General features: G+C 39.7%; 1 protein-coding gene across 2 annotated transcripts in view; it reads left to right on the forward strand.

The window, feature by feature from the left end:
* Positions 1-20,100, forward strand: part of LOC126335559 (UDP-glucosyltransferase 2-like) — a 470,415-nt gene that overhangs the window by 359,799 nt on the left and 90,516 nt on the right. Inside the window, exon 1 of one of the 2 annotated variants that reach the window (XM_049998977.1) lies at positions 13,034-13,158. The exons of the other annotated variant lie outside the window; for it this stretch is intronic. Within the exon in view, the coding sequence (XP_049854934.1) occupies positions 13,119-13,158 (40 nt within the window). The 5' untranslated portion in view covers positions 13,034-13,118. Of the gene's footprint in view, positions 1-13,033; positions 13,159-20,100 lie in introns of those variants that run through there. 2 annotated transcript variants of the gene reach the window in all.

A 20,100-nucleotide genomic window follows, 5' to 3' on the forward strand; every position in this document is an offset into this window, starting at 1 on the left:
GCGCTCACCTGCATGGCGCCAAACACGCATACGACCATCATTGGCACCAAGGCAGAAGCGACTCCCATTGCTGAAGACGACACTTCTCCATTCGTCCCTCCATTCACGCCTGTCGCGACACCACTGGAGGCGGGCTGCACGATGTTGGGGCGTGAGCGGAAGACGGCCTAACGGTGTGCGGGACCGTAGCCCAGCTTCATGGAGACGGTTCCGAATGGTCCTCGCCGATACCCCAGGAGCAACAGTGTCCCTAATTTGCTGGGAAGTGGCGGTGCGGTCCCCTACGACACTGCGTAGGATCCTACGGTCTTGGCGTGCATCCGTGCGTCGCTGCGGTCCGGTCCCAGGTCGACGGGCACGTGCACCTTCCGCCGACCACTGGCGACAACATCGATGTACTGTGGAGACCTCACACCCTACGTGTTGAGCAATTCGGCGGTACGTCCACCCGGCCTCCCGCATGCCCACTATACGCCTTCGCTCAAACTCCGTCAACTGCACATACGGTTCACGTCCACGCTGTCGCGACATGCTACCGGTGTTAAAGACTGCGATGGAGCTCCGTATGCCACGGCAAACTGGCTGACACTGACGGCGTCGGTGAACAAATGCTGCGCAGCTAGCGCCATTCGACGGCCAACACCGCGGTTCCTGGTGTGTCCGCTGTGCCGTGCGTGTGATCATTGCTTGTACAGCCCTCTCGCAGTGTCCGGAGCAAGTATGGTGGGTCTGACACACCGGTGTTGCGACGGGTCAGGCTCTTATCGCGCAGTTTCCTTTCCCTGAAAGAAAATCCACCTACCTCGTTTCTTAGGTAGTTGCTGCACTCGCCTCTCCTGATAGCAGCTACTGGAAAAATTGCAGAAAAGCAGTGTTGAAGAAACTGCAATTTAATAGCCGCTCACCGGAGGCCGCGATACATGTTTGCTGAAATACAATCTATGAGCAATCTTCCTAAATAAATTGAGTTATTGGAATGGTAGTAATTGTTTACTCAAACGAGAACGCGAAGTTGGTAATTCTATTTAAGCTCTTTATTGTCTTTAAGCCTGATCATCAGCCCGCTAATCTACGTTTGAAGAAAGTTCAGTTCACAATTCTATCCACACTCAAACCCCGCCAGAATTAGCTTTCAAAGTTACGGAATTTACTTAACTGCAACACAGACGATTTTCTAACATACACGTTTGCAGTCGATGTTCAATAATAGTTCGTTTTTTAACGTTAATGCTCGCCATAAGCACTTAGTAAAAGTTTACGAAGTACCGCCACGCTTTTAATTATTAAAGTTACTCGCGTCTTTCGCGGAACGAAAAGTCACAACTCACTCAAACTCACACTACGCGTTACTGGACTCTTCCAGTCTCAAATCGCACAGTATCGAACCGATGAAGCCGTTTTATGACTTCATTTTACACATTATTCGCGAGGACACATCAAGCATGTCTCTTCTCGATCACAGTTCCTTCGCGACCTCCTCATCCACTCGCGACTCACTCTCCTAGTCTGCTAACCGTCCTCGCATCTCATTGGCTCACACATCACACAGCCAATCAGAATTAACTCTTTGGGTGCGCCTCGCGCCAAAATCTAGCACGCACCAGTCATGACTTCTGAATCATTTACGTCATGATTTCTTGTTACACAAAATTTACTGTATAATTTAACAAACCGAAAGGAAAACTAGACTTTACATTATTTCCAGAAATTATCTAAATACTCGCGAACGTTCTGGCTGCTTGTACAATACCATACACTCTTGGACATCCGACATTCACTAAGATGGGGAACCACTGGCGACTCTGTTCCCACGGTTACATCGTCTGAACACTTGCGAGTTCCAACCTAGATTTTATACACTTGCAAAGAATGGCGAATGTCCCTCTTTCATTCACTCTGGCACACTCATTCACTCTCACCTACTCATATAAAATAACTGTTCACAAAAATTCAAAACATTTATGGTTTTAACAAAGTTATAAGTGAATTTCTAAAAGTAAAATTCTCAAAATAAATACAAAAGCACGGAAGGTGATTTTGTTTCATAGTTGGATGGTCACTGAAGGTGATCTATACATAATGGTATTTATTTAGACTCGAAAATTGTAGAAATTTGCGTTTTCTGTAAGATTTTTCTAATTTCCAAAATATGCAGGTTTCAAAGCTCAAATTTGGATGACTTATTTTTATTCATAACAGAAACTAGTATATTAACTTTTAATTTCCTCAGGTTCCTCAGTTAGAAGTTATTAAAGATGAAAGTTCCACGTTATACACGCGGCTAGTTAGCGCACAGGTCTTACATTCTCACGGTACAGACATGCCATATGGTCGTGACGTCAGACGAACGGACACCGGTAATCTGCCCGCTACAGCACATATGCTAATCTGATGGCTACTTTACAGTCTGTCTACATTTCACAGTAAATATTTGATAGAAAACTGTGCGCTCGCACTAGTTGCGACGCCACAGTGTCAATATGTTCTTTTTTCCATTTCCAGGAGTGTATTAGGAACGATTCTAGCATTTGCCTGCAACATTTTAAGAAAACCATGGCAAACCTACATCAGGATGGCTGAATGTGGAGTTCAGCCTCCATCCTGCAGAATACAGGGCCAGAGTGTTTAAATACTGTTCCTCCCAAATGATTTATTCCATAGAATAAGAAGCTAGTGTAACATTTTTCATTCATTGCTTAACACCAACCATAGTGTGCTTTATCAGCTGACATCAGGATCCCAACAACGACGCTTGGTCTCCAGTTTGTGCACCGCAACTTCCCATCTGTATTCCTGAAAAAAGCAGTCAGCATCTTAAGATTGTAATTGAGATGTTCTTATGAAACGTGTTAGCATTATATATTGCAAAGCTTTCTTGGAACGGTTTCCAGAAAAAAAAGTCTGAGAAAAATGTGAAGCTCCGGCAATGGAGCAGACATATGTGAAGGAAGTAATACGCTGTTCTGCTCTTCTTTGGACGTTATTCTCCGACGTTCAACATTAGGTCCCTCTCCTATAACGATTGCCGGCGCTTATACTGGTGTGCTTTGAACATCTCCATAAGTCACTCGTGTTAGTTAAACGATCCAGCGACCCGGACAAGTTTCGCTGGATGTTTTCCGTAATTTCTCAAACCGGTTTTGGTATGGTCGCAGACTGACGACTGGTACTCAAGAGTCGGTCGAATAAATGTTTCGTAAGTCACTTCATTCGCGGATTAGTTGCATATCCTCCATTCATTATGTTAGAGAATATGAGTGGTTATGTCATATCCACAGAACAGGAAGCAAAAAGTCTCTTTATATGCTTCAAGTGATTCAATGGATTTAACTACTTCATCTAACTGGTGTGAAATTACATTAGGTGTTCCACAAGGTTCGATCATGGGTCCCCTCCTGTTCTTGATATATGTGAATGACCTCCCTTCTTTTGTGAAACAGGATGCTGAACTGACACTGTTTGCTGATGATAGAAGCATAATTATTAATCCAGTAAAAGGAAGTCTGATAGAAAATGATACCAATAAGGTCTTTGGAAAAGTTATTAATTGGTTTACTGCGAATGAGCTTGCTCTGAACTTTGAAAAAACACACTACATCGAATTTTCTGCTGCAAAAAGTATAATTCCTTCAATAAACATAACACATCAAAAAACGTCAGTAGCCAGGGTAGAGCATACTAACGTTTTCGGTGTACATATCGATGAGAATCCTAATTGGAAAATTCATACTTTGGATCTCCTAAAGCGACTAGGTTCAGCAACTTTTGCAATCAGAATAAGTGCCAATTTTGAGGATGTAGAAATTAGTAAGCCAACATATTTTGCATACTTCCACTCTCTCATGTCATACGGAATAATATTCTGCGGCAACTCAACACTTAGCCAAAAAGTATTCACTGCTCAAAAGAAAGTAGTTAGAATAATGTGTGAGGTTCATAGCCGCACATCTTGTAGGCATCTGTTTAAAAGGTTAGGAATTCTTACAACTGCTTCACAGAACATTTTGTCAGTAATGAAATTTTTTCTCAACAGCATGGGCCAGTTAAAATCATCAGCGACATTCATGATTACAACACCAGAAAAAAGAAAGACGTACACTATCCTTTACTTAACCTATCCTTGGCACAGAATATACCGTAGATGAATTCTTGAATATGAATATGAGTAAATAAATCTGGAGAAATAATATATGCATTACGTGCCATTTAAGGGACTGGGATAAACGCGAACATAGAAATATTTAGGTATAACACTATAATGTAAACAAAAAAAACAAAAAAAGGTTGTTTCTTGTGCGCATTTCATGTACGTTTGACACGTTCCACATCATAACGGATTTTCTGTGATATTGATCAATGGAACACGTAACTAACTAACTAACTTAATCCTCAGAATGACGTCGCCTTTTCGTGCAGTTAACTATGCGGTCCCTCCAGATTAGGTGGCACCTGTTTGTTACATTTAGGTAATTTCCGGTAGTTTTCAGTGATTTCCCACCAACAGTTTAATCTAATGGATACTTTCGTCTGTTTACTCACAATATTGTACATTCTCTTACGGACAATCAGGGGCAACTGCGTTTCCCTGCTCCAGTCGTCGATGCTCACATGATCTTCCTGCATTTCACTACAGTGTTCCCGCAGTATTGTCTGGTCCATTGATCGTGACCGGGAAAAATATCTCACGAAATAAGCATCAAACGAAAAAACTACAAAGAACGAAACTCGTCTTGTTTGAAGAGGGAAACCAGATATCGCTATGGTGACCCGCTAGATGGCGCTGCCATACGTCAAACGGAGATCAACTGTGCTTTTTAAATAGGAACTCCCATTTTTATTACATATTCGTGTAGTACGTAAAGAAATATGAATAGTTGGACCACTTTTTTCGCTTTGTGTTATATGGCGCTGTGATAGTCACAAACGTATAAGTACGTGGTATCACGTAACATTCTGCCAGTGCGGAAGGTATTTGCTTCGTGATACATTACCCGTGTTAAAATTGACCGTTTACCAATTGCGGAAAAGGTTGATATCGTGTTGATGTATGGCTATTGTGATCAAAATGCCCAACGAGAGTGTGCTATGTATGCTGCTCGGTATACTGGACGACTTCATCCAAGTGTCCGGAACGTTCGCCGGATAGTTACGTTATTTAGGGAAACAGGAAGTTTTCAGGCACATGTGAAACGTCAACCACGACCTGCAACAAATGATGATGCCCAAGTAGGTGTTTTAGCTGCTGTCGCGCCTAATCCGCACATCAGTAGCAGACAAAATGCGAGAGAATCGGGAATCTCAAAAACGTCGGTGTTGAGAATGCTACATCAACATCGATTGCACCCGTTACATATTTATATGCACCAGGAATTGCATGTCGACAACTTTGACCGTCGTGTACAGTTCTGCCACTGGGCACAAGAGAAAATACGGGACAATGGCAGTTTTTTGCACGCGTTCTATTTAGCGACGAAGCGTCATTCACCAACATCAGTAACGTAAACCAGCATAACATGCACTATTGGCCAACGGAAAATCCACGATGGCTGCTACTAGTGGAACATCAGCGACCGTGGCGGGTTAATGTATGGTGAGGCATTATGGGAGAAAGGATAATTGCCCCCCCATTTTATCGATGGCAATCTAAATTGTGCAATGTATGCTGATTTCCTACGTACTGTTCAACCGATGTTACTACAAGGTGCTTCATTGCATGACAGAATGGCGATGTACTTCCAACATGATGGATGTCCGGTACATAGCTCGCTTGCGGTTGAAGCGGTATTGAATAGCATATTTCATGATAGGTGGATTGGTCGTCGATGCACTATGCCATGGTCCGGACGTTCACCGGATCTGACTCCCCAGATTTCTTTCTATGGGATAACTTGAAGGATATTTGCTATCGTGATCCTCCGACAATGCCTGACAATATGCGTCAGCGCATTGTCAATGCATGTGCAAACATTACGGAAGGCGAACTACTCGCTGTTGAGAGGAATGTCGTTACACGTATTGCCGAATGCATTGCGGTTGAGGGACATCATTTTGAGCATTTATTGCATTAATGTGGTATTTACAGGTAATCACGCTGTAACAGCATGCATTCTCAGAAATGATAAGTTTACAAAGGTGCCTGTATCACACTGGAACAAAAGAAATAAATTGTACAAACGTACCTACGTTCTGTATTTTAATTTAAAAAATCTACCTGTTACCAACTGTGGGTCTAAAATTGTGAGCCATATGTTTGTGACTATTACAGCGCCATCTATCACAAAGCGAAAAAAGTGGTCCAACTAAAACATTCACATTCCGTTACGTTCTACAAGAATATGTAATAAAAATGGGGGTTCCTATTTTAAAAAACGCAGTTGATATCCGTTTGACCTATGGCAGCTCCATCTAGCGGGCCAACCATAGCACCATCTGGTTTCCCCCTTCAAGCTAGAGGAGTTTCGTTTTTTGTATTTTTTTGTTTGATGCTTATTTCGTGAGATATTTGGTCCGCTCACTATCAATGGACCACCTTGTTTACATGTATGTATAGGCTGATTTAGCTGCCCTGGCGATGTCATTTTATGTAGCTCGTAATGTTACATCTGACCTTAGAAACCATGCGTAGGATGTTCATATTCTCTCGCTCACTTCGCGCAAGCTCTTTGTCCTACAGTGAAAATGAACCGCGTCTATTTGTAGGAAATTTAATATCGTTAAATTTTGTAGTGGCATGTGTTTACGGTGGGAGCACTGTTTTCGAGATATTCAGGAGAAACGTACAAAAGTGACCTTCAGACGCATCGCAGTGTGACACCACGAGCCTACCTTACGCTGTACTTAACTTCAGCATGCTGCCCTTCTTTTTGAAAGTCCTGACACCTCGTTGTTTGATGCGTTGCCGATCCAGATGGTGACGTCACATTAGAAACATTGTAGCCACCTTTGGACCAAAATTCAAACTTATACCTCGTAATGAGAGATAAATACGGCCTTTCGAGAAAGTGATCCGTTAATTGTGTTATTTAGTATACTTAGCCATTGGCTGCAAAACTGAGTTCCTGGGTACGCTCTTGATGTGGATGGTTTTGAAACTCACTTTTAACGTGTACACTTTCAAATTGGTATTTTACACCATATGTAACCGAACGGTTGAAAAGCTAAGTCCTAATGATTTGTATTACGCGTTTTTCTGAGATGCATTGAAATATAATCCACAAAATGCAAACATTGCTTTTATACAACAGAAAAGCCGTCAGTAGCACACATTACATTCGAATTTGTCCGACTAAAGAATGAACGTATTGCAATTTCTTCATCAGCCAATGCGTTTCTTAAGTAAAATAAATTTATACACAAATCTGTCTGAACTTTGTGAGTTGGTTCTATTGTTGTCAGCTGCAGCACGCGCAGCAGCTTCAGTACTGTGTAACTTTCCCTGGCAGCACACATACTATTAATAAACTGAAATGACATTTAATTGTACTATGTACGCCGCTATGAAGCAATTAGTATGTACTGTAATTGTTTTACAAAATATATTATTTAATTTTGTATAAAGGACGTTGCTTATTATTCTAATATTTTCTGTATTAATATTCTCGATGTATTTATGATTGTAATATTTCTATACTCATAATGTAATTACGAAATATGTTAATATCTGCGATGAAAAAATGTAAAATATAGCCACAGAGGAAAATAATGTTGTAAGATTACAAAGAGATATTCATTATCAGCAGTAGTATAAATAGCACTCTATAATGTGCATTCTTTGTCGTCTCCCTCGAGATCTGAGAGAGAGAGGAACCTGTGACGTAGCATTATATGAATGAGTAGACTTCTTTTGTCTCTATCGATCTTTAGCCTCCATTAGAGGAGAAATTATAAAGGTGTGTAATTTTAATAATTGTTATGGTCTAAATACATTATAATTTATCAAAATGGTGTATTACTAATGTGAATTAGATTGCCCATGTCATCTATAATATTTCTTAAAAGAATTTTCAGCACTTTTAGCGATTATCGTTGGTGTTGCTGGGCTGTGCCGCGACCGAACGATTTTCAGCGGCGGCACATTTAAAAAATTGTTCCGCTATAAAATTAACCAAATCCGTAAATCGGGAGCAGGTAAAATAACTAGTAAATTACGAGATATTTTTCTTTTACAGTGATCCGAGGCTGACTGAATTTATTACTGGTTTTACATTTGTGCATCAATAGGCGGATAATTAACGTTGAAGTTGTTAATCTGTTGGTTCTTTCAATTTCTAAAGCAAATAGCTTAAACGTATAGTGAAGTGTGTTTTGTCAATGATAATTAAATGTTCAGGTCGGCTTGTCAATATTTAACCATTTTATGCTAACAGAGACAGTCTTGTGTTCCATAGCTAACGCCGGGAAAGAATTCAGTAAATATTTAAAAACCCACTGCTTCTGGAAAATACGTGCCAAGGCCGAAATACGTAAAAAATTTGATTTAAATAATTTTCAAAGTCATAAATGTTATTAATTAGTTAGTTTGAATTTTATCAGCATGAGAGGATTGCTAAAGTTCACGTAATTTTAAATGTGCTTAATTCTGTCTAAATGAATTTTTATTACCACACGTACAAAAAGGGGTTCTAGAACAAATATCGTACTGAAAGAGTAAGTAACTAAAATATTTAAAGCCATTTCTTCCCCATTCGAATTGTAAATGGTTGCGAAAACACACTTGACCTCTTAGCCACAAACAATCCAGAGCTGATAGAGAGCATCATGACTGATACAGGGATTAGTGATCACAAGGTCATTGTAGCTAGGCTCAATACCATTTCTTCCAAATGCATCAGAAACAAACGCAAAATAATTTTATTTAAAAAAGTGGATAAAGTGCCACTAGAAGCATTCCTAAAAGACAATTTCCATTCCTTCCGAACTGACTATGCGAATGTAGACGAAATGTGGCTCAAATTCAAAGATATAGTAGCAACAGCAATTGAGATATTCATACCTCATAAATTGGTAAGAGATGGAACGGATCCCCCGTGGTACACAAAAAAGGTCCGAACGCTGTTGCAGAGGCAACGGAAAAAGCATGCGAAGTTCAGAAGAACGCGAAATCCCGAAGATGGGCTAAAATTTACAGACGCGCGAAATTTGGCACGTACTTCGATGCGAGATGCCTTTAATAGGTTCCACAACGAAACATTGTCTCGACATTAGGTAGAAAATCCGAAGAAATTCTGGTCGTATGTAAAGTACACAAGCGGCAAGACGCAGTCAATACCTTCGCCGCGCAGTGCCGATGGTACTGTTATCGACGACTGTGCCGCTAAAGCGGAGTTATTGAACGCAGTTTTCCGAAATTCCTTCACCAGGGAAGACGAATGGAATATTCCAGAATTTGAAACACGAACATCTGCTAGCATGAGTTTCTTAGAAGTAGATACCTTAGGGGTTGCGAAGCAACTCAAATCGCTTGATACGGGCAAGTCTTCAGGTCCAGATTGTATACCGATTAGGTTCCTTTCAGATTACGCTGATACTATAGCTCCCTACTTAGCACTCATATACAACCGCTCGCTCACCGATAGATCTCTACCTACAGATTGGAAAATTGCGCAGGTCGCACCAGTGTTCAAGAAGGGTAGTAGGAGCAATCCATTTAACTACAGACCTATATCATTGACGTCGGTTTGCAGTAGGGTTTTGGAGCATATACTGTATTCAAACATTATGAATCACCTCGAAGGGAACGATCTATTGACACGTAATCAGCTTGGCTTCAGAAAACATCGCTCTTGTGCAACACAGCTAGCTCTTTATTCGCACGAAGTAATGGCCGCTGTCGACAGGGGATCTCAAGTTGATTCCGTATTTCTAGGTTTCCGGAAAGCTTTTGACACCGTTCCTCATAAGCGACTTCTAATCAAGCTGCGGAGCTATGGGGTATCGTCTCAGTTGTGCGACTGGATTCGTGATTTCCTGTCAGGAAGGTCGCAGTTCGTAGTAATAGACGGCAAATCATCGAGTAAAACTGAAGTGATATCAGGTGTTCCCCAGGGAATCGTCCTGGGACCTCTACTGTTCCTGATCTATATAAATGACCTGGGTGACAATCTGAGCAGTTCTCTTAGACTGTTCGCAGATGATGCTGTAATTTACCGTCTAGTAAGGTCATCCGAAGACCAGTATCAGCTGCAAAGCGATTTAGAAAAGATTGCTGTATGGTGTGTCAGGTGGCAGTTGACGCTAAATAACGAAAAGTGTGAGATGATCCACATGAGTTCCAAAAGAAATCCGTTGGAATTCGATTACTCGATAAATAGTACAATTCTCAAGGCTGTCAATTCAATTAAGTACCTGGGTGTTAAAATTACGAACAACTTCAGTTGGAAGGACCACATAGATAATATTGTCGGGAAGGCGAGCCAAAGGTTGCGTTTCATTGGCAGGACACTTAGAAGATGCAACAAGTCCACTAAAGAGAGAGCTTACACTACACTCGTTCGTCCTCTGTTAGAATATTGCTGCGCGGTGTGGGATCCTTACCAGGTGGGATTGACGGAGGACATCGATAGGGTGCAAAAAAGGGCAGCTCGTTTTGTATTATCACGTTATTGGGGAGAGAGTGTGGCAGATATGATACACGAGTTGGGATGGAAGTCATTACAGCATAGACGTTTTTCGTCGCGGCGAGACCTTTTTACGAAATTTCAGTCACCAACTTTCTCTTCCGAATGCGAAAATATTTTGTTGAGCACAACCTACATAGGTAGGAATGATCATCAGAATAAAATAAGAGAAATCAGAGCTCGAACAGAAAGGTTTAGGTGTTCGTTTTTCCCGCTCGCTGTTCGGGAGTGAAAATAGTAGAGAGATAGTATGATTGTGGTTCGATGAATCCTCTGCCAAGCACTTAAATGTGAATTGCAGAGTAGTCATATATATATATATATATATATATATATATATATATATATATATATATATATATATATATATTCATCAAAAACTGTTATTAGTCACGGTTTAAGAGATTGAATTGTGTACTCATAAGCAAAATATGTGTTTGACATTTGGCACTTCCACCACCATAGAACGCTGTGTATCTTTGAATATAGAGTACCGTAATATCCTATTTAGATGTTTTCATTAAAATCGCTCGACTTGATAAAAGAACCAAGAGTTTCGTGTAAGTTAGCTACTAAGTAATATCGACTGAATGAGTTAACTGTTTTTGTTTGGAACACAGAAAGATGGGGAACATGTAAATTTTGAAACTCTTATTTTTTACTTAGTATGAAGAACAAAATGTTGTTGTAAGATCGTCAACATTAATGGCGTATTCACGTACTTGTTTCAGTCTTACAAGGTTATTCTAAACGACTGAAGTTATTTCACAAAATTTGCTATAGTTAAATAATTTGACACATCGTCAGGTCTTTGCGCACACGTAGAAAAACTCAGAAAGTCTTTTTGAGATATTACAAGTGCTCAATTTGTGCGCCTTCCCCCACCCCCGCACACCACTGATTCGTCAGATACCGGTAGTCAAGGTTCTTCCCACGTTCGGTTCTGTATGTTATCAATCTGTTCAAAAGGACTGTTCGTGTAATCTCCCAGCTCTGGAGGGTTTGTTGGTAGAGGAGGCGTAAAAAATCGCATAGTTTTGGGTCGGAAGAGTGTGGAAGCCATGACACAAATAGCTTATCATCAACTCCTCCACGACCGACCCATCGGTTTCTCAATTCCCTGTTTAAGAATTCGCGAAAATGATGAAGAAGTCGTTTCCTCAAGATCTTTAAAGCGGTCGACTGTGTTATCTTTAGCTCTATGTTGCTATATTCGCCGACTTCTGTGCCTTACGTGCGAAAGTCGCCCATGTGTGGTGAAACGTTCCTTCACTCATTGCAGACCCATTCGCTGATTCCCCTTGCAGAAGAATCCTGAAGCTTCAACGAGAGGGTACCATCACCGAATGGTATTGGTAGTTGGTAGATATCTCCAAGAAGCAAGATTTAAAAGTGGGATTAAAATTCAAGATGAAAGGATATCAATTACAAGATTCGCTGATGACATTGCGATCCTTCGTGAACGTGAAGAAGAATTACAGGATCTGTTGAACTGAATGAATAGTCACTGAATACTGAATATGGACTGATGTTAAGTCGAAGAAAGACAGAAGTGGTGAGAAGTAGAAGAAATTAGAACAGAGACAAACATAGCATCAGAACTGGTGATCACGAAGTAGACGATATTAAGGAATTGTGCTACCTAAGCACCAAACAGAGCAAACAGGACATAAGAAACAGACTAGCTGTTGCAAAAACAGCATTTCTGGAAGTCAACTAGTCTCGAAATAGGCCTCAGTTTGGGGAAGAAATTTCTCAGAATTTTTCGTTTGAAGCATAGCATTGCAAGGTAGTGAAACATGGACTGGTAAAAAGCCAGAAAAGCAGAGAATCGAAAGTACAGAAGAAAGTTGAAAATTAAGTGGACTGATAACATAAAGAATAAGGAGGTTCTCCGCAGAATCGTAGAGGAAAGGAATATATGGAAAAAACACTGACAAGAAGAAGGGACGATATGAAAGGACATCTGTTAAGATATCAGGGAATAACTTCCATGGTTCTACAGGGAACTATAGAGGGTAAAAGCAGTGGAGGAAGACAGAGATTGAAATATATCCAGCTAATAATAGTGGTGGTAACTGATACACTGAAATCAAAAGTTTGGCACATGGGAGGGATTAGTGGGTGGCTTCGTTACACCAGAAGACTGATGACAAAAAATAAATAAATAAATAAATAAAATAAAATAAAGAAAATGTTTACCAAAGACTATGGCTATGGCTTCTGACTATTGTGGCTAGAAAGTTCGTGTCCTTCATTTTCATCACAGTATCACACGGCTCCTTAGCGTCAGTCGTTCTGTCACTGCCTTATCAGGGAATTATGTTCACTTCACAAGGTTGTGAAATATGGTGTCTGCTGGAGGAGTACAGATAACACTTATCAATAAATGCGGTGCGGCTCTGTATCCGGCACGCACAGTGTGTCATCCTGCCACCGTCAAAGGCTTACGGGTTGCTACAGAATCTTCCGTGCAGAAGTGTGATTGTCTCCCGTTCTAGCATGGCAGCACTTCACCGGCCATTACCAGACACAATGAATAGTAAGTACCAACCATTAGAGTGAATCTTCAACAACGAATAGCTTCTCGTCCTTCTGTGAGATATAAAGGAGAAAAAAAACAGGAGTGAGTAAAACCTCAGAAGACCTTTCCAATTAGGTTACGTTGACTTGAAGCGTACCTAAAACAAGACGGATTAGTGGTACTAAGAACTTAATTATAGACGTAGTACTCATAGTTCTTATGTATTTACGTACTACTCGAAACAATCGGTTCCAAAATAAATTGAACTAGAATTATAAAATCATTTAAAAAGACCTCAACTCCGATTAAATAACTACGTGAGTTCGTAATTTCTTCAGGTTCCTGTAGTTTTACTCTGTTGACGTTTCAGATATTATTAAATATTATTGCTGTGATGCAATAAAATTAAACTGTTTTAAAATAAATATCTTTATAGAAAACATGTTTTCAGTCTTCCGTTAGCTGTTCAGATAAGTATTTCATATTCTGAATGTGAGGATAATCAAAATGTTCTTACCAGCCCTGGAGGAAGAACTCTCGTCCGCTAGAACGGTGGACTTCCACTGGTTAATCATGTGAGGAGTCGATGACTTGTTTGTGATGTTGCCTGTATAACGAAAAACACGCTAACGAAGTACTATGAGACCTTGGATATCTGTAGTGGAATAGTATTCCCTAAAGGCTGACACATTCCAATATGTTCTTACGGCTTGCCAGTCTGCTATTTAATTTTGAATAACATATTCCACGAATACTAAATAATGTGTGTAGACAATTCTAAGGCAATGAACCCGAGGATCTAAAATTTGTTTCGAAGGTATTCCGTTCCGAAAGAACATATGTCAGAGAATGTTGCGTGTAAAGTTAATCTAACGCTATGACCTTGTCGGCTGTTATGTGTTTCTGAGTGCATATGAAGGGCTTATTTCAATAGTGGTACAAGTCCATTACCTCCACTTTTCTGCCTATAATGCTTCTGAAATTAATTATCCAAACAAATAGAAAGAAAGGTTCATCTCTAGCAAGAAGCCATATGCTTGAATATTTCTGGTATCTCAACTGCAGATTTTTCAGCGCTGATTTAACTTTACGACTCTGTATCTCACAATGAACAAAAACGGACTTGTACCACTATTGAAATAAGCCCTTCATGTGTTCCCCATCTGTCGCTTGTTTTGTGTTGTATACACGGTTTATATGGTTGCAAAGTTCGATTGGAACAATACTGAACTCTACGGGGTTCTGGAGCAAATCACAGTTGATTAAAATGTAGCAGACGAAGTAGCTTGAAGTTACTTTGGAAGAAAGATACATGACAGAAAACGCGAGGAGGAAACAAGAAGAGACTATCAGAAATAAAGATGGCGTTCCCCCTAAAAATAAATCTGGAAGATCAAACATGGGCTACGACTTCAGAAAGTTATATTTGTTGGCATAAAACATACACCTTCTCAATTAATTTAGAATGTTGGATGTAGATGCTACTGTGACGTGAAGAAAATGAGGACTAAATTAATTAAGTGTTCGAAAATAGAATGTAATGTAAGCAGGTACTGCACAGTGATACATTTTGAAGTAGTAAACCAAATTATGGATCACAGCATTGAGCTGGAATAACAACTTTTCCTGGGAATCATACAGCTAATGAAATATGTGTCAAGAGCGTATGATGTACGCTAACTTACTGAAGATAGTGTTGAATTAAAAACTGAAAGACAAACTCGGCAATGAGTTCCTACATCATTAAAGTTTCTTACCAGCCCTAGAGGAAGTACTCAGAGTGTTAAATAGAGTAATTAGTGAAGCAATATGGGTTGACGAAATTTATTTGAACCTCCTTCGTTTGACTGCTGTATGTGGACATAAAGTGCCATCATGAACGACAGAATTAAATAGGACAGAAATGTTTCTCACTAACAGTTTTCTGACTGGTTTGATGCAAATTCCCACAAATGTCATTCTCCTGTGGCACTCTTCATCTCATACTAGCACTTGCACTCAGCAGTATATCGAAGTACTAGCAGATCCACTTTCCACGTATATGACCTTGAAAACAGCAAGTGTGTGTGTGGTTGCCTACATGCCAGGGGCTATTACCTCCTCACTACCTTCGAACACATGACATCAAAATGGCGGATGGAGCGATATTTAAAAACTCCACATAGCATATTACCTTCCTCACAAAACATGGGGTTTTATAGTTTCAACTTTCTGAAGCCTCTGCTTAATTTGACGAACGCATCCATCCTGATTCTGGAATTCTCTGATGTTGTGAAATATACGAGAAACCTGAATGAGAGTGGGATTCACCACCCCCACGCTAATCATCTCCTTTGATTTTTCACAGTAATGAAACATACGACTCAGCCCATCTGCAACGACTTTCTCTGAGGCCCTTGTATCATGTAACCCAGAAATTAAAGATCAGGATTCCGTTTGATCATCTGGAAATATGACCAGTTTCTCGTGTTCTGGCTAACACACAACTGAGAACTTAGTTTTTGTTCTCGAAGACGAACTTCTCCATACCCAGCAAAACCGCCCAGACTTCCAACAAATGCATCAAATACCTTTCTCTATTTCATTTAATCGCCTTGAGTCATAAACAGACACCTTATAAATCCCATATTGCTATTTTAACAGAATAATTCCTATTCCTAGAGCCAACCCATCCATCTAGAAATGAATCTGCAATGAACTGGACAGTAGGGGTGACACTAGAACTGACTGCAGTGTAAAAAATGAAACATCCAGCAGAGCTCTCCAAAGAAATTCAGATCCATTTCCACATTACTCGTTAACCTGAACTGCCTCCCCCATAAAATTGCTAATGAGCTTCCCAATCATGTTGACCATGCCGACAAACCTGAAAATGTATTTGACATTCAGTAGGGTTGGGAGCTGAATGATGGCGTCCATTGTTTTGGTATCAGTCTGAATCGTTTCACCTTAACTATATGGCCTAGAAACTTGATAGAGGAACGCGTTGAAAGAACTTTCTGTGAATTAGCTTTGAGGCCTGCTTTTTTTAATCGCTCCATAATCCAATGCAGATGCTGTATATTTTCCTGAATCGAGCTTCTACACACTACTACACAATATAAAACATACCTAAATTTATATAATGAAATATGGCATCCATTTGCTACAAAGAATAGTGGAACCAGTATTCAGTTCAAAGAGGACATAGTTAAACTCAAATGCATTGCATTCATTTATGAATACGAATACAAATCCAGCAGCAGCGCTGATCTCAATGCTACCTTTATGTATAATTCAAAGTAGTCTCCTACCTTGCAGTATATGCAATTAGATTTAGGAACGAATAACACTGGAGAAGCTTAAGGAGACTTACGTGCCAAGTCACTAACGGCTCTTACACTCATTCCCTTATTATCTTTATCTTCAGTGGTGAAAATCTGTAGAGTGGCTTCTTAACCAGAACCTGATCAGTTAGTTCAATATGGTATTCCAGCAATCCAGTAACTCTCAGTTCATCAGTTAAGAAATCCAGGAATTCAGTATTCATGGCTTCGACATTTGTTTACAGAAATTCATCTAGAGCAACTAACTGTTCACCTAATGTCTAACTTACCCATGCTATCTGCTTTCCTAGTGGGTTTGTTGTACACCCCAACACATTAGTGGTCCATTACAGCAAAACTGAAATTCTACTTTTGACTTCAATTTAAAATAAAACAGTTATCGAGCCCAAATGACTACAAGCCCTGAAGCATTAGCAACAAAATTAGTTCCCGAAATACACTTAGTGGCTAAATTTTCCATAACCTTAATGTCAACCTTCCAAAAAATCACCAAATGTGAATTTGATCTGTTTAACAATGAAACTCAATTTATCTTCACTAACATATTGCAACACATTTACTAACAACTTTCTCCACTTACTGATCTTTAATTTTCCCAGAACTATTTATAATCTACTGCCTCATCACACTGCCTAAATCAAGAAATGTGCACACTGGCCCATTGTTCAGTGTCACATGTACAAAAAATGCGGAGTAGCTTTACCCTTAGTCACACAAATTAAACGGCCCTGAACACATTCCCATCACTAAATTTCTAATAATTTTTAAAGATGAGGCCTTTGACGTATGCAGTCACGAATTAATGTTTCCATGGTGTCCTTTCTGTTATGGTCTTATTCCCTCTTTTGCCCATCGAAACCCTTATTCTCCGAGCTATCCCTTTGTGAATCCACAAATTCCATGGTCTGGAATTCCCAGATTGCCTCTAATTGCGTGGACGTTTTGTTGAGCTGATAAAATACCGTTCCGTCTCTATTCTCAGGTGTTAACCCATCAGAAATATGATTTACTACGTGGCCTCCAGTATACACCAGTTCCAAGTTTACAGCACTCCTTTTAACTCGATCCACTTAGTACTGTAATGATTTGTGACTTCTTTGTTCTTGGCTAAACTGATGAAAGATTAACACCTGCAGAGCTCTGGGAGGAATTATTTGGCAAACTGTAGCCTAAAATTGTTTCAGATTGTTAATTTCCCATGTGGTATCCGATATCTTTCCACATAAATAATCCTTCACTTTTACAACAGCCTGGCAGAATTTTGCGCAGAGCATAACTTAATCATAGCTAACACTTGGTTCAAGAATCATAAAAGAAGGTTGTATACATGGAAGAACCCTGGAGATACTAAAAGATTATATAATGGTAAGACAGAGATTGAGGAACCAGGTTTTAAATTGTAAGACATTTCCAGGGGCAGATGTAGACTCTGACCACGATCTATTGGCTTTGAACTGTAGATTAAAACTGAGGAAAGTGCAAAAAGGTGGGAATTTAAGGAGATGGGTCGTGGATAAACTGACTAAACCAGAGGTTGTACAGAGGAGAACGTAAGGGAACAATTGACAAGAATGGGGGAAAGAAAAACAATAGAAGAAGAATGGGTAGTTTTGAGGGATGAAGTAGTGAAGGCAGCAAAGGATCAAGTAGGTAAAAAGATGAGGGCTAATAGAAATCCTTGGGTGAGAAGAAATATTGAATTTAACTGACGAAATGAGAAAATATAAAAACGCAGTAAATGAAGCAGGCAAAAAGGAATACAAACGTCTCAAAAATGAGATCGACAGGAAGTGCAAAATGGATAAGGAGGCATGGCTAGAGGACAAATGTAAGGATATAGAGGCTTATCTCACTAGAGGTAAGATAGGTACTGCCTACAGGAAAATTAAAGAGACCTTTGGAGAAAAGAGAACGACTTGTACGAATATCAAGAGCTCAGATGGAAACCCAGTTCTAAGCAAAGAAGGGAAAGCAGAAAGGTGGAAAGAGTATATAGAGGGTCTATACAAGGGCGATGTACTTGAGGACAATATTATGGAAATGGAAGAGGATGTAGATGAAGATAAAATGGGAAATATGATACTGCGTGAAGAGTTTGACAGAACACTGAAGGACCTGAGACGAAACAAGGCCCCTGGGAGTAGACAACATTCCATTAGAACTACTGACGGCCTTGGGAAAGCCAGTCCAAACAAAACTCTACCATCTGGTGAGCAAAATGTATGAGACAGGCGAAATACCCTCAGACTTCAAGAAGAATATAACACTTCCAATATCAATCTGTTGACTAACTTCACATGACTGTTCTGGCACACATGTGCAACCAGCTCCTGAGCTGTATCTTGGGGTTCTAGGTTGCTTCTCTGTAGTTCGTTCGTTAGCTCACCACCTCTCAGTGAAACCTGATCGTTCACCAGGTATTCATAAAATATCAGACTAGTGTAAACAAAACTGGCAATACCTTAATACAGAAAATATCCACCCTAACTCAATCAGTTGAGCTCACACTGCTGTAATTTGATACTGGCATTGGGACCCCCGCAGGTTAAAGGGTGAGATCGACAGACGGAGTGTGTGTTACCAGTACAATATTTATAAATTTATTGATAACATGTATAAACAGCATCATGCAGGCACAGCTTTGACATGATGAGGCCAACCCGCTAGAACTACTGAATTCACAAACACAATGTTCCCAAGACCATATATTAATAAAGCAATAAATCGTTATTATAGGTTCAGATTAATTAAATTTGACTGTTGTAGTACGAAAATTAAGACCACATTACAGCAACTGACTACGATCAGTGGATACAGAAATTATATTACTAACGGCAACAATTTTTTTCGAAGCAGACACTGACTGAATAAATTTTAAATCTATATACATACTAATTAAAATGTGAACAGCATAAAAGCTCGAGGAGGTGCAAGGGAAACTCAACAATATAGTGAGTAAAAGAGAAAATAATTACGATAAATATAAACTGTTAAGAACATTGGCTTGGTTCGCGTCCTCCCACGGGCATGGATGTGTGTGTTTGTCCTTAGGATAGTTTACGTTAAATAGTGTGTAAGCTTAGGGACTGATTACCTTCGCAGTTACGTCCCGTAGGATTTCACATACATTTGAACATTTTTTTGAACATTGGCTTGCATTTTGAAGCACCATCTGCGTTTTCTGCTGGAAAACTGCCGTAAACAGACACCTCAGTTCACATTTACACGTACAAAGCATGCGCTCTGTGAACCTAAAAATTCCACAGTATTCCCGAGTATCTGACTACCACAGAAATTAATCTCAAATAGTTCGGTATTAAAAACATAAAACAAACGTGTACTACTCTATCAATAACATAAGCTACTCACGGTGCAACAGTATAACACTGAAGATCATAACCTATAAAAAAACTTAGCAAATCAATAGTCACACTGATAACATATTATTGGTACAAAATCTATATGTACACAACAGACATAATAAATTGTGAGCAACCACATTACATCATCAGTTATTAACACAGTATAGCGATGCACTGTCTGAGGCTAGTTGTTTGATAAAGTTGTATAAGCAAACATCAGATAACAAAACCTTTTAACTAAATAATACTTCTTGGTGCAGCTAGATGTATAC

This window comes from Schistocerca gregaria, chromosome 2, assembly GCF_023897955.1.
Source record: "Schistocerca gregaria isolate iqSchGreg1 chromosome 2, iqSchGreg1.2, whole genome shotgun sequence".
NCBI lineage: Eukaryota > Metazoa > Arthropoda > Insecta > Orthoptera > Acrididae > Schistocerca > Schistocerca gregaria.